This window comes from Bombina bombina, chromosome 4 (assembly GCF_027579735.1).
Source record: "Bombina bombina isolate aBomBom1 chromosome 4, aBomBom1.pri, whole genome shotgun sequence".
NCBI lineage: Eukaryota > Metazoa > Chordata > Amphibia > Anura > Bombinatoridae > Bombina > Bombina bombina.
The window spans coordinates 224,891,359-224,906,178 of record NC_069502.1 but is presented as its reverse complement, the minus strand read 5'-3'; the positions used below and the strand labels follow the sequence as shown (position 1 = coordinate 224,906,178).

The following is a 14,820-nucleotide window of genomic DNA, read 5'->3' as shown; positions in this document are numbered from 1 at the left end:
TAGCTGTAATGGTCTTAGATGAATTCGAGCAAAAGGAACCACATCCATTGCTGCGACCATTAGTCCTATTACTTCCATGCATTGAGCTATGGAGGGTTGAGGAATAGAATGAAGAACTCGACAAGCTTTTAGAAGCTTTGCCTTTCTGACTTCTGTGAGAAAGATCTTCATTTCCACAGAATCTATTATTGTTCCCAGAAAAGGAACCCTTGTGGACGGTGACAGTGAACTTTTTTCTATGTTCACCTTCCACCCGTGAGATCTGAGAAAGGCCAACACAATGTCTGTATGAGCCCTCGCTTTGGAAAGGGACGACGCTTGGATTAGGATGTCGTCTAGATAAGGTGCTATAGCGATGCCCCTCGGCCTTAGGACCGCTAGAAGGGACCCTAGCACCTTTGTGAAAATTCTGGGAGCGGTGGCTAAACCGAATGGAAGAGCCACAAACTGGTAATGTTTGTCCAGAAAGGCGAACCTCAGGAACTGATGATGAGATTTGTGGATTGGGATATGCAGATACGCATCCTTTAGATCCACGGTAGTCAAAAATTGACCCTGCTGGATTGTCGGTAAGATTGTCCGAATGGTTTCCATCTTGAAGGATGGAACTCTGAGGAACTTGTTTAATATCTTTAAATCCAGAATTGGCCTGAAAGTTCCCTCATTTTTGGGAACCACAAACAGGTTTGATTAAAAACCTAGACCTTGTTCCACGGAGGGGACTGGGTTTATCACTCCCATCTTTGATAGGTCTCTTACACAATGTAAGAATGCCTGTTTCTTTATCTGGTCTGAAGATAAGCGAGACAGGTGGAACCTTCCCTTTGGAGGAAGTCCCTTGAATTCTAACAGGTATCCCTTGGAAACTATTTCTAGTGCCCAGGGATCCAGAACATCTCTTGCCCAAGCCTGAGCGAAGAGAGATAGTCAGCCCCCTACCAGATCCGGTCCCGGATCGGGGGCTACCCCTTCATGCTGTCTTGGTAGCAGCAGCAGGTTTCTTGGTTTGTTTACCCTTGTTCCAGCCTTGCATGGGCTTCCAAGCGGGTTTGGGCTGTGCCGCGTTACCTTCTTGTCTAGCGGCAGTGGAGTTATTAGCCGGTCCGTTCCTGAAATTGCGAAAGGAACGAAAATTAGACTTGTTCTTAGCCTTAAAAGGCCTATCCTGTGGGAGGGCATGGCCCTTACCCCCAGTGATGTCTGAAATAATTTCCTTCAATTCCGGCCCAAAAAAGGTCTTACCCTTGAAAGGAATATTCAGTAACTTAGTCTTGGACGACATCTGCCGACCAGGATTTTAGCCAAAGCGCTCTCCGCGCTACTATAGCAAAACCTGAGTTTTTCGCCGCCAATTTCGTTATTTGAAAGGCGGCATCCAATATAAAGGAATTAGCTAACTTTAATGCGTGAATTCTGTCCATGACTTCTTCATAGGAAGTCTCTTTCTGGAGCGACCTTTCTAGTTCTTCGAACCAAAAGGACGCCGCTGAAGTGACAGTAATAACACACGTAGCTGGTTGAAGGATGAACCCTTGCTGAACAAAAATCTTTTTAAGCAATCCTTCCAATTTTTTAGCCATAGGATCTTTGAAAGCGCAGCTGTCCTCTATAGGAATAGTTGTGCGCTTCGCTAGTGTTGAAACAGCTCCCTCAACCTTCGGGACCGTTTGCCATGCGTCCCTTCTAGGGTCTACTATGGGAAACATTTTCTTAAATATAGGAGGTGGGGCAAAGGGTACACCTGGCTTCTCCCACTCCTTTTCCACTATGTTCGCTACCCTCTTAGGTATTGGAAAAGCGTCATCGTGCACTGGGACCTCTAAAAATTTGTCCAATTTGCACAACTTCTCTGGTACTACCATGGAATCACAGTCATCCAGAGTAGCTAATACCTCCTTAAGCAAAGCGCAGAGATGTTCTAGTTTAAACTTAAATGCCACTAGATCAGGTTCTGCCTGTTGAGAAATTTTTCCTGAATCTGAAATTTCACCCTCAGACAGCCCTTCCCTTACAGCCAATTCCGATTGATGCGAGGGTAAAATAGATAAGGCATCGTCAGCGTCTGATTGTTCATCCTTTTTATCTGTATTTAAAACTAATCACGCTTTCTCTGAAAAGCTGGCAGTTTGGATAAAAGATTTGCTATAGAATTATCCACTACTACTGATAATTGTTGCATAGAAATAAGCACTGGCGCGCTAGGTGTCGCCTGCGCGGGCAAAGCTGGTGTAGACACAGAAGGAGAGGATGTAGAGCTATCCCCACTACCTTCATTAGATAAATCATCTTGGGCAACATTATGAAAAATAACAGAGCTGTCCTGATTTTGTTTGGACGCTATGGCGCAATTATCACAAACACTCGAAGGGGGAACCACATTTGTCTCTATACACACAGAACATAGGTTATCTGATGGAACAGACATGTTAAACAGATTTAGGCAGGCAAACAATGCAATAAAAACGATTTTAAACAAAAACGTTACTGTCTCTTTAAATAATAAAATGACACATTTATTTCTGAATGTTCAAAAAACTATGAAGGCAATATCCGATTTTTCTGAAATTTGGACCCCAGTGTCTTAATGCTTAGAAAGTATTGCACAGCAAATATGGAGACTCTAGCTCTTAAAACAAGCAAACCGGAGCTAATTGTTGGATTTAACCGTTTTTATACACTACAATCCCTGCTACAGCCTTGTTGCAGCTTTTTACCATCCTTAGGGGTCACCATTCACAGAAAAAAGCCTTTTGGAGTCACTTTCTGAACCACAGGACCCTCTCACATGAATCTGCATGCATTGCCTTGTAAAACAGAATTTATGTTTACCTGATAAATTACTTTCTCCAACGGTGTGTCCGGTCCACGGCGTCATCCTTACTTGTGGGATATTCTCTTCCCCAACAGGAAATGGCAAAGAGCCCAGCAAAGCTGGTCACATGATCCCTCCTAGGCTCCGCCTTCCCCAGTCATTCGACCGACGTAAAGGAGGAATATTTGCATCGGAGAAATCATATGAAAATAAATCATCAGACCTGATTAAAAAACCAGGGCGGGCCGTGGACCGGACACACCGTTGGAGAAAGTAATTTATCAGGTAAACATAAATTCTGTTTTCTCCAACATAGGTGTGTCCGGTCCACGGCGTCATCCTTACTTGTGGGAAACAATACCAAAGCTTTAGGACACGGATGATGGGAGGGAGCAAATCAGGTCACCTAGATGGAAGGCACCACGGCTTGCAAAACCTTTCTCCCAAAAATAGCCTCAGAAGAAGCAAAAGTATCAAATTTGTAAAATTTGGTAAAAGTGTGCAGTGAAGACCAAGTCGCTGCCTTACATATCTGATCAACAGAAGCCTCGTTCTTGAAGGCCCATGTGGAAGCCACAGCCCTAGTGGAATGAGCTGTGATTCTTTCAGGAGGCTGCCGTCCGGCAGTCTCATAAGCCAATCTGATGATGCTTTTAAGCCAAAAAGAGAGAGAGGTAGAAGTTGCTTTTTGACCTCTCCTTTTACCAGAATAAACAACAAACAAGGAAGATGTTTGTCTGAAATCCTTTGTAGCCTCTAAATAGAACTTTAGAGCACGAACTACATCCAAATTGTGCAACAAACGTTCCTTCTTTGAAACTGGATTCGGACACAAAGAAGGCACAACTATCTCCTGGTTAATATTTTTGTTAGAAACAACTTTCGGAAGAAAACCAGGTTTAGTACGCAAAACCACCTTATCTGCATGGAACACCAGATAAGGAGGAGAACACTGCAGAGCAGATAACTCTGAAACTCTTCTAGCAGAAGAAATTGCAACCAAAAACAAAACTTTCCAAGATAATAACTTGATATCTACGGAATGTAAGGGTTCAAACGGAACCCCTTGAAGAACTGAAAGAACTAAATTGAGACTCCAAGGAGGAGTCAAAGGTTTGTAGACAGGCTTGATTCTAACCAGAGCCTGAACAAAAGCCTGAACATCTGGCACGGCCGCCAGCTTCTTGTGAAGTAAAACAGATAAAGCAGAAATCTGTCCCTTCAAAGAACTTGCAGATAATCCTTTCTCCAAACCCTCTTGTAGAAAGGATAGAATCTTAGGAATTTTAACCCTGTTCCATGGGAATCCTTTCGATTCGCACCAACAGATATATTTTTTCCATACTTTATGGTAAATTTTTCTAGTTACAGGCTTTCTAGCCTGAATAAGAGTATCAATGACAGAATCTGAGAACCCACGCTTTGATAAAATCAAGCGTTCAATCTCCAAGCAGTCAGTTGGAGTGATGCCAGATTCGGATGTTCGAACGGACCTTGAACAAGAAGGTCCCGTCTCAACGGTAGCTTCCATGGTGGAGCCGATGACATATTCACCAGGTCTGCATACCAAGTTCTGCGTGGCCACGCAGGAGCTATCAAGATCACCGAAGCCCTCTCCTGATTGATCCTGGCTACCAGCCTGGGAATGAGAGGAAACGGTGGGAATACATAAGCTAGGTTGAAGGTCCAAGGTGCTACTAGTGCATCTACTAGAGTCGCCTTGGGATCCCTGGATCTGGACCCGTAGCAAGGAACCTTGAAGTTCTGACGAGACGCCATCAAATCCATGTCTGGAAAGCCCCATAATTGAGTTATTTGGGCAAAGATTTCCGGATGGAGTTCCCACTCCCCCGGATGAAATGTCTGACGACTCAGAAAATCCGCTTCCCAATTTTCCACTCCTGGGATGTGGATTGCAGACAAGTGGCAGGAGTGAAGCTCCGCCCATTGAATTACTTTGGTCACTTCTTCCATCGCCAGGGAACTCCTTGTTCCCCCCTGATGGTTGATATATGCAACAGTCGTCATGTTGTCTGATTGAAACCTTATGAATGTGGCCTTTGCTAGTTGAGGCCAAGCCTTGAGAGCATTGAATATCGCTCTCAGTTCCAGAATGTTTATCGGGAGAAGAGATTCTTCCCGAGACCATAGACCCTGAGCTTTCAGGTGTTTCCAGACCGCGCCCCAGCCCACCAGGCTGGCGTCGGTCGTTACAATGACCCACTCTGGTCTTCTGAAGCTCATCCCTTGGGACAGGTTGTCCAGGGTCAGCCACCAACGGAGTGAATCTCTGGTCCTCTGATCTACTTGGATCGTCGGGGACAAATCTGTATAATCCCCATTCCACTGTCTGAGCATGCACAGTTGTAATGGTCTTAGATGAATTCGCGCAAAAGGAACTATGTCCATTGCCGCAACCATCAAACCTATTACTTCCATGCACTGCGCTATGGAAGGAAGAAGAACAGAATGAAGTACTTGACAAGAGCTTAGAAGTTTTGATTTTCTGGCTTCTGTCAGAAAAATCTTCATTTCCAAGGAGTCTATTATTGTTCCCAAGAAGGGAACTCTTGTTGACGGGAATAGAGAACTTTTTTCTACGTTCACTTTCCATCCGTGAGATCTGAGAAAGGCTAGGACAATGTCCGTATGAGCCTTTGCTTGAGGTAGAGACGACGCTTGAATCAGTATGTCGTCCAAGTAGGGTACTACTGCAATGCCCCTTGGCCTTAGCACCGCTAGAAGGGACCCTAGTACCTTTGTGAAAATTCTTGGAGCAGTGGCTAGTCCGAATGGAAGTGCCACAAACTGGTAATGCTTGTCCAGAAAGGCGAATCTTAGGAACCGATGATGTTCCTTGTGGATAGGAATATGTAGATACGCATCCTTTAAATCCACCGTGGTCATGAATTGACCTTCCTGGATGGTAGGAAGAATTGTCCGAATGGTTTCCATCTTGAACGATGGGACCTTGAGAAATTTGTTTAGGATCTTGAGATCCAAAATTGGCCTGAATGTTCCCTCTTTTTTGGGAACTATGAAAAGATTGGAGTAAAACCCCATCCCTTGTTCTCCTAATGGAACAGGATGAATCACTCCCATTTTTAACAGGTCTTCTACACAATGTAAGAATGCCTGTCTTTTTATTTGGTCTGAAGACAATTGAGACCTGTGGAACCTTCCCCTTGGGGGTAGTTCCTTGAATTCCAGGAGATAACCTTGAGAAACTATTTCTAGCGCCCAAGGATCCTGAACATCTCTTGCCCAAGCCTGAGCGAAGAGAGAGAGTCTGCCCCCCACCAGATCCGGTCCCGGATCGGGGGCCAGCATCTCATGCTGTCTTGGTAGCGGGCTTCTTGGCCTGCTTACCTTTGTTCCAGCCTTGCATCGGTCTCCAGGCTGGCTTGGTTTGAGAAGAATTACCCTCTTGCTTAGAGGATGTAGAATTTGAGGCTGGTCCGTTTCTGCGAAAGGGACGAAAATTTGTTTTATTTTTAGCCTTAAAAGACCTATCCTGAGGAAGGGCGTGGCCCTTTCCCCCAGTGATGTCTGAAATAATCTCTTTCAAGTCAGGGCCAAACAGCGTTTTCCCTTTGAAAGGGATGTTAAGCAATCTGTTCTTGGAGGACACATCCGCTGACCAAGACTTCAGCCAAAGCGCTCTGCGCGCCACAATAGCAAAACCTGAATTTTTCGCCGCTAATCTAGCTAATTGCAAAGTGGCGTCTAAGGTAAAAGAGTTAGCCAACTTAAGTGCTTGAACTCTGCCCATAACCTCCTCATAAGAGGATGCTTGATTGAGCGACTTTTCTAGTTCCTCGAACCAGAAACACGCTGCCGTAGTGACAGGAACAATGCATGAAATTGGTTGTAGAAGGTAACCTTGCTGAACAAACATCTTTTTAAGCAAACCCTCTAATTTTTTGTCCATAGGATCTTTAAAAGCACAACTATCTTCTATAGGGATAGTGGTGCGTTTGTTTAGAGTAGAAACCGCCCCCTCGACCTTGGGGACTGTCTGCCATAAGTCCTTCCTGGGGTCGACCACAGGAAATAATTTCTTAAATATAGGGGGAGGGACAAAAGGTATGCCGGGCCTTTCCCATTCCTTATTTACAATGTCCGCCACCCGCTTGGGTATAGGAAAAGCTTCGGGGGGCACCGGGACCTCTAGGAACCTGTCCATTTTACATAATTTCTCTGGAATGACCAAATTGTCACAATCATCCAGAGTAGATAACACCTCCTTAAGCAGAGCGCGGAGATGTTCCAATTTAAATTTAAATGTAATAACATCAGGTTCAGCTTGTTGAGAAATTTTTCCTGAATCTGAAATTTCTCCCTCAGACAAAACCTCCCTAGCCCCTTCAGACTGGTGTAAGGGCATGTCAGAACCATTATCATCAGCGTCCTTATGCTCTTCAGTATCTAAAACAGAGCAGTCACGCTTTCGCTGATAAGTGGGCATTTTGGCTAAAATGTTTTTAATAGAATTATCCATTACAGCCGTTAATTGTTGCATAGTAAGGAGGATTGGCGCACTAGATGCACTAGGGGCCTCCTGAGTGGGCAAGACTGGTGTAGACATAGAAGGGGATGATGCAGTACCATGCTTACTCCCCTCACTTAAGGAATCATTTTGGGCAACATTATTATCAGTGGCATCATTGTCCCTACTTTGTTTGTAACATTTATCACATATATTTAAATGGATAGGAACCTTGGCTTCCAAACATACAGAACATCGTCTATCTGATAGTTCAGACATGTTAATAGGCATAAACTTGATAACAAAGCACAAAAAAACGTTTTAAAATAAAACCGTTACTGTCTCTTTACATTTTAAACTGAACACACTTTTTTACTGAATATACGCAAAAGTATGAAGGAAATGTTCAAAATTCACCACAGTGTCATAAAGCCTTAAAAGTATTGCACACCAAATTTGAAAGCTTTAACTCTTAAAATAACGGAACCGGAGCCGTTTTCACATTTAACCCCTATACAGTCCCTGGTATCTGCTTTGCTGAGACCCAACCAAGCCCAGAGGGGAATACGATACCAAATGACGCCTTCAATAAGCTTTTTCAGTGGATCTGAGCTCCTCACACATGCATCTGCATGCCTTGCTTCTCAAAAACAACTGCGCATTAGTGGCGCGAAAATGAGGCTCTGCCTATGACTAGAAAAGGCCCCCAGTGAAAAAGGTGTCCAATACAGTGCCTGTCCGTTTTTTTAACAAAATTGCCAAGATTAAAATAACTCTCCAAAGTTATAAACCATTAAACATGCTTATATAGTAATCGTTTTGGCCCAGAAAAATGTCTACCAGTCTTTAAAGCCCTTGTGAAGCCCTTTTATTCTTATATTGAAAATTAAGAAGATGGCTTACCGGATCCCATAGGGAAATGACAGCTTCCAGCATTACCAAGTCTTGTTAGAAATGTGTCATACCTCAAGCAGCCAAAGTCTGCTCACTGTTTCCCCCAACTGAAGTTAATTCCTCTCAACAGTCCTGTGTGGAAACAGCCATCGATTTTAGTAACGGCTGCTAAAATCATTTTCCTCTTACAAACAGAAATCTTCATCTCTTTTCTGTTTCAGAGTAAATAGTACATACCAGCACTATTTTAAAATAACAAACTCTTGATTGAAGAATAAAAACTACATTTAAACACCAAAAAACTCTGAGCCATCTCCGTGGAGATGTTGCCTGTGCAACGGCAAAGAGAATGACTGGGGAAGGCGGAGCCTAGGAGGGATCATGTGACCAGCTTTGCTGGGCTCTTTGCCATTTCCTGTTGGGGAAGAGAATATCCCACAAGTAAGGATGACGCCGTGGACCGGACACACCTATGTTGGAGAAATCAACTGTGCAGCTGAAGCACCAAAATGAGGCTTCCTCCCTCAGCACACTAGAGTGAAGGGGCCTTCCTGACTAGATTTAGGTGTCTAAAACAAGCCAGATCAATAAAAAACGTTCCCCAGTGTATGTGAGCTTATAAAATATTTCAAATGGTATCATATTGTAATAAAAACCAATCGATTTTGCCCCTAACAGTGTCTACCAGCATAAAAAACAAAAAGGGGAAGCCTGTTATCTTTTTTGCTGAGGTGAAAGAAAAATGGCTTACCTTTTCCCCTGAGGGGAAATATGACTGTCATCTAGCATTAGCCTGTGTTGTTAGAAGGAGACCAGTCATACCTGAAGCAGATAAGTCTGCAAACTGTTACCCCCAACTGAAGTTCTCTTGTTTCAACAGTCCTGCGTGATAACAGTAATGGATTTTAGTTACTGTCTGCTAAAATCATAGCCCTCTTAAACAGAAATCTTCATCACTTTTCTGTTATAGAGTAAATAGTACAAGCCAGCACTATTTTAAAATAAACTCTTGATAGAAGAATAAAAAACTACAACTAACACCACAAACTCCTCGCCATCCCCATGGTAGATGCTACTTGTTCAGAGCGGCAAGGAGAATGACTGGGGGGCGGAGCCAGAGGGGGAGCTATATGGACAGCTCTTGCTGTGTGCTCTCCTTGCCTTTCCCTGTGGGGGAGAATATTTCCCAAAAGTAATGGATGACGCCGTGGACCGGAAACACCAATGTTGGAGAAAGATATCCAAGGTATTGAGAATTCAAATCAGCAGTGTTCAAACTCTAATCAAGCCGGATTTACTGCACGGCTATTGGCTAAGAGGTGAAAACGTCACCATTTTTTAGCTGGGGCTGCTTTAGCAGCTAAAAATGGGGATCTGTTAAAACAAATAAAGGAGTTTTCTACATGAAGTATCTTATACTTCATGAATGAAAGTCCCCTTTATTTGTTTCAAAAGTCAATCCTAGCGTTTGTAAAACGCTAGGATTTACTTTCACAACTTTTGCTGTGGTGCTCTTTGCCTCCCCCTGCTGGTCAGGAGTGATATTCCCAACAGTAATTAAGATGATCCGTGGACTCAACGTGTCATTAGAAAGAAATAAGACTAAACCCCAGGTAAGTTTTTTTTTTTTTTTTTTTTTAAAATAGCTTCCTTAAACATGATTGTCATACTGAAACTGTTAGACTGCAAAGGGAAATACACAGACCTGACTTATGGCAAATATAAGTAAATACATATATGTAAAACTTTATATTAATACATAAAGCGCCTAACATAGCTGAGAGTGTCTTAAATAATGATACATACTTACCGAAGACACCCATCCACATATAGCAGATAGCCAAACCAGTACTGAAAACTATCAGCAGAGGTAATATGGTATAAGAGTGTATCGTCGATCTGAAAAGGGAGGTAGGAGATGAATCCCTACGACCGATAACAGAGAACCCTTGAAATGATTTCCCATGAGTGAAACCATAAAAATCAACAGGCATCCCCCTGACAAACACTGTACTCTGAGAGGAATTGGGCTTCAGAATGCTTAGAAGCGCTTATTATAGAATAAATGATAAAAATCAAGCACAAACTTAATTCACCACCTCCATAGGAGGCAAAGTTTGTAAAAACTGAAGTATGTGCGTGGTGGGAGGTGTATTTATAGGCATTTGAGGTTTGGGAAACTTTGCCCCCTCCTGGTAGGAATGTATAACCCATGAGTCACTAGCTCATGGACTCTTGCCATTTACATGAAAGAAATTATATACACAATATATATATATATATATATATATATATATATATATATATATATATATAAACACATACATACATACATACACACACACACACACATTTGTGTGTGTGTGTGTGTGTCAATTAAAATACAGGAGTTCCCAGTGACTCCTCACCAAATCCCTAACATGTTTCTCAGCTTTTTCAAAGGGTATCCCGAGCGTCGCGATATTGGCCTCTTTTTAAGACTTCTCGGTCTAGACTCCGCCCACTATTTTGACGTCACTGTTATGGGAAACCTCTCTATATATTGGTTATAGTTACACTTAATTTTCACCTGTTGGGTCAATGGAGCAGATATTTACTAGTGGATATTTATACATTAGCTAAAGACCGAACATAGCTTAACGTTACTACAAATTGTGGGCTTATTAGAGTGAATATTTACTAAGTGGACAACAACCACGTATATAAATACTGGACTCAAAGACACTTAAGACAGCTAACAAATATATGTACTTAAACTGTATCTGAAATCTATTTGTGACAATATATCAGACCACAGGAAGTTATGCATACTAGAACTTAAATGGTGTAACTTAACACTGTACACAACTATCGTTAAATAATAAGAGCTGCTGAAACCATATGATGACCAGTGAGTAACTTTTTCTCCCTGAGCTCATATCAATTAACACCACTGCTTAATAATAACGTTGAGTGAGTAAAACCCAATAAAATAATCTATACTTTAGCTTAAGTGTGGAAGTAACAGTCTGTATTAATAGCTTGGATACTTATTATTTCTGTTAACAGATTGATTACTTATTGCGAATGCAATAACACATACCCAAGTGTTCAAATAGTATTCAGTTTTTGTAATCGTACGCAAACCACTAAATGTCCTTAACCCAGATAAGATCCTCAAAACAGACATAATTAACACTTTCCTCCAAAGTCTATAGAAATGCACACATATATATCTATACAATGAAGTAATTTATTGCAATTGTATAGACTAATTTGTTGCCGCTTTTACTGCTCGTTTGTAAATTAAGCCAAAGAAGCAGCTGCTTCTCCTGATCTGATCATTAGTCTAACTATACGGATCCTAATACATTAAATAATATATATTCCTAGAAATTAGTCCACGAATATTACCCACATAGGGACATACTACTAGAACTTACTTTACCATGGGCCTTACAAGTTGAACTTGGGTATTAAGGTATTAGCAACGAGAGATATCAGATATATGGAATAACCGGTCAATGAGGTTGCAATCCTTATCTAGATAAATTGCTGAATTAGTTACTTTCACTCTCCTCTCTATTACAGTACACCATTAGTGACTCATATCAGTGTGTACTTAGACCTATGCAGGATTATAAGTGTGTGTTTTTAAGTTTTTCCCTTAAACGTTTTAAACATTACATATCATTAAAAGTTATGTTTTAAGAAATGGTCTCTGACCCCTCATTATCTGAGACCATCTACCTACATTATACGAGTACAATTCAAGAATACTTACTGACACAGTGTCATATGACTTTAGAGTGTATTCTCCAAGTGGGGGGTTATTTACCAATTTATATATAACTCCATGTAATAGACACTACTACAAAGAATATGCAAAGGCACCAATATAAAAATCCAGTAAAAAACAGTTTAAAAAACTTACTTAGAAGCTTCCAGTTTAGCTCAGTTGAAAAAGGTTACTGGAACACCCACTGCAAGTGGGAAATAGCAGAAACTCCCCCCCCCCCCCCTTCCCCTTCCTTTGCATATGAAAATACCCTTTACACAAACAGAAGCAGTATTCTCCTAAATCTTTGGGGATTGGTTAGGAGTCTTAAAATCAGAAAAAAAATATTTTAAAATAAGCAAAACTACCCATTTTTTAAAAAAAATGTATAGGCTATATAAATGGATCATCTACAAAACATTTATGCAAAAAAAATCTAGTGTATAATGTTCCTTTAAGGCACATTGGGACTGCATCTGAAATCTATAATAATTCAATGCCTTTAAACTCTTGATCTTCCTACTGCACCATGCTGTTTTTTGCAGTGGATAAATTAGGGAAGAGGAACTACAAATACAACTTACAATGAATCCTGGTGCTGTTTCTGTCTAGGGATATTGGGACCTTGACTTCTTGTTCAATCTCTGTGGAAAGAACAATAATTACTGAAAAAAGCAAAGTATAAATTCTTGCTGTTTTAGTAAAGTGTAAAAACATAAATTATGCTTACCTGATAATTTCCTTTTCTTCTGATGGAAAGAGTCCACAGCTGCATTCATTACGTTTGAGAAATAAGAACCTGACCACCAGGAGGAGGCAAAGACACCCCAGCCAAAGGCTTAAATACTCCTCCCACTCCCCTCATCCCCCAGTCATTCTGCAGAGGAACAAGGAACAGTAGAAGAAATATCAGGTTGACAGGTGCCAGAAGAATAAAAAGGACGCCCCACATAAAATTATGGGTGGGGAGATGTGGACTCTTTGCATCAGAAGAAAGGGAAATTATCATCAGGTAAGCATAATTTATGTTTTTCTTCTTAAATGGAATGAGTCCACAGCTGCATTCATTACTTTTGGGAAAACAATACCCAAGCTATAGAGGACACTGAATGCCAAGACAGGAGGGTACAATAAGCGGCCCATACTGAGGGCACCAGACCTGAACCTCTACCCAATAGAAAACCCTGCTTCGTCCACAGCAGAGAAAAAATTTAAAGTTAAAACCCCAAGGACACTGACTCGCAGCTAGTCCAGAGCCAAACTAGAGACCGCAAAACGGACTCGACTTAGCCCACAGTCCTGAGACACTGTCGCACAACAGACGAACCCTCACCGCTCAACCCCCACAAATGAAGGGCACAATAGCCGAGAACCCCCAAGGGGACAAGGCAAGGAGAACCGAGGAGAGCGAAAGGTTCCCTAATACAAAAAAGAACACCTCCAAGAGTGAGCCCAGTTCACAGAGACCCAAAGGGGCCCAAACAGGGAAAGGTGGCCACGCCTATACCAAGCGAAACCTGGGATAAGACCGGGCACAGAGACAGAACCGACGTCTCTCCAATATCCTGCAAGCACAGAAAGCAACTGAAAAGGCAAAGTCCTCCCAGTGTCTGAACATAGAAACTGGTACAGGAACAAGCGAAAGGATAGCACAGCCATCCCCACAGAGTACAAGTACAACCCGACTCTGAAAACAGACAAAAAGGCCATAGACCCAAGGATCTATCAAAATAAAGGCCCAACAAGTCTGACTTTGGAGTCAACAAGTCTGACTTTGGAGTCAGCAAGACCCCAGGAGGAACCAATCCCTCTTTCCGCCTTTCATCCAGGAGCAGCCCTAAGCAAGGACTCCATCTCCATAGGGAGGAGAATATCCCCTAAAGAAAAGGGACGATGCCGGAAGGGCAACAACTGTCCTCAAGGACCGAAGCCACCGGCTAATGGGAAGAGAATCCTCAACACAAAAGTCCTAGAAAGGAACCCCCTGCAAGTAGCTTGCCCAGCAGAGGCACAGCCAACCCGTTCACCTAAAGAGTAGGTAATCCACGGGTACACTGGCAAGCTGACCAGGGGAATGCAACACTAAGGCGCACCAGAAATTGGACCTCCAGCGCCAGCAGTTGGGTATAAACCAACAAGCCTCGAGGCACAAGCCACACAGCTAACCACTAGACGACAATGGATAAACTGTTGCAAAGAGTAATAAATACTCCAAAAACCTGACCAACCATGACCAGGTCAGGCAGATGGGATAAGGACATAGCCCAAATTCCCACTACCGTAGAACACCCCGACCAGCCCTGAGATCCAAGATTGCAAAACAACCCAAGACTTGGTCAGGAAAAAGGACAAGCGAAGCCTCAGGGAGAAAGGCAGGTCCGGGTACCCAATAGTTCAGGCAAACCTTACCCCAGAACTAAACACCCCGACTGGCCAAAAGGCCAGACACAAGGGAAATGGATGCATATCCAGAGAATCCGGATAGTGAAAAGAATTTAAGAGCCCCGACCAAAGGAAGAAAACACCCTAGCTAAGTCCAACGCTCCCAGGAGCAAGGCTAGAAGTCGTATGAAGAGACTTCTCAGAGCCTCAGGACAACTAAGGGAGACCTTGAGGTCAAAAAACCCTACTAGCAGGGCTAGACTCCCTATCACCTCCACGTAAGCAGAGGACACAAGGAAGATAAAGGCACTAAGCCTTCCCAGCTCCGTGAAACCCTGAGCTAAACCAAGTCCCCACAGGGAGCAACCATCATCCGGAAACACAGATCCCGAAAAGGAGATCCAACTCACCCGGAGACAATGGACAAAGACCCAAAGGTCTTTTAAAACTCAGAGACAGTACACGTCCAAGAGTAGGAGCTGCATC

At 42.6% G+C, this 14,820-nt stretch overlaps 1 protein-coding gene across 2 annotated transcripts in view; it reads right to left on the bottom strand.

The window, feature by feature from the left end:
* The window catches only part of RYK (receptor like tyrosine kinase), a 677,262-nt gene that overhangs the window by 465,822 nt on the left and 196,620 nt on the right, over nucleotides 1-14,820 (bottom strand). For both annotated transcript variants that reach the window (XM_053709793.1, XM_053709795.1), the window contains exon 5: nucleotides 12,537-12,596. In XM_053709793.1, coding sequence (XP_053565768.1) covers nucleotides 12,537-12,596 — 60 coding nt within the window. The remainder of the gene's footprint in view (nucleotides 1-12,536; nucleotides 12,597-14,820) is intronic.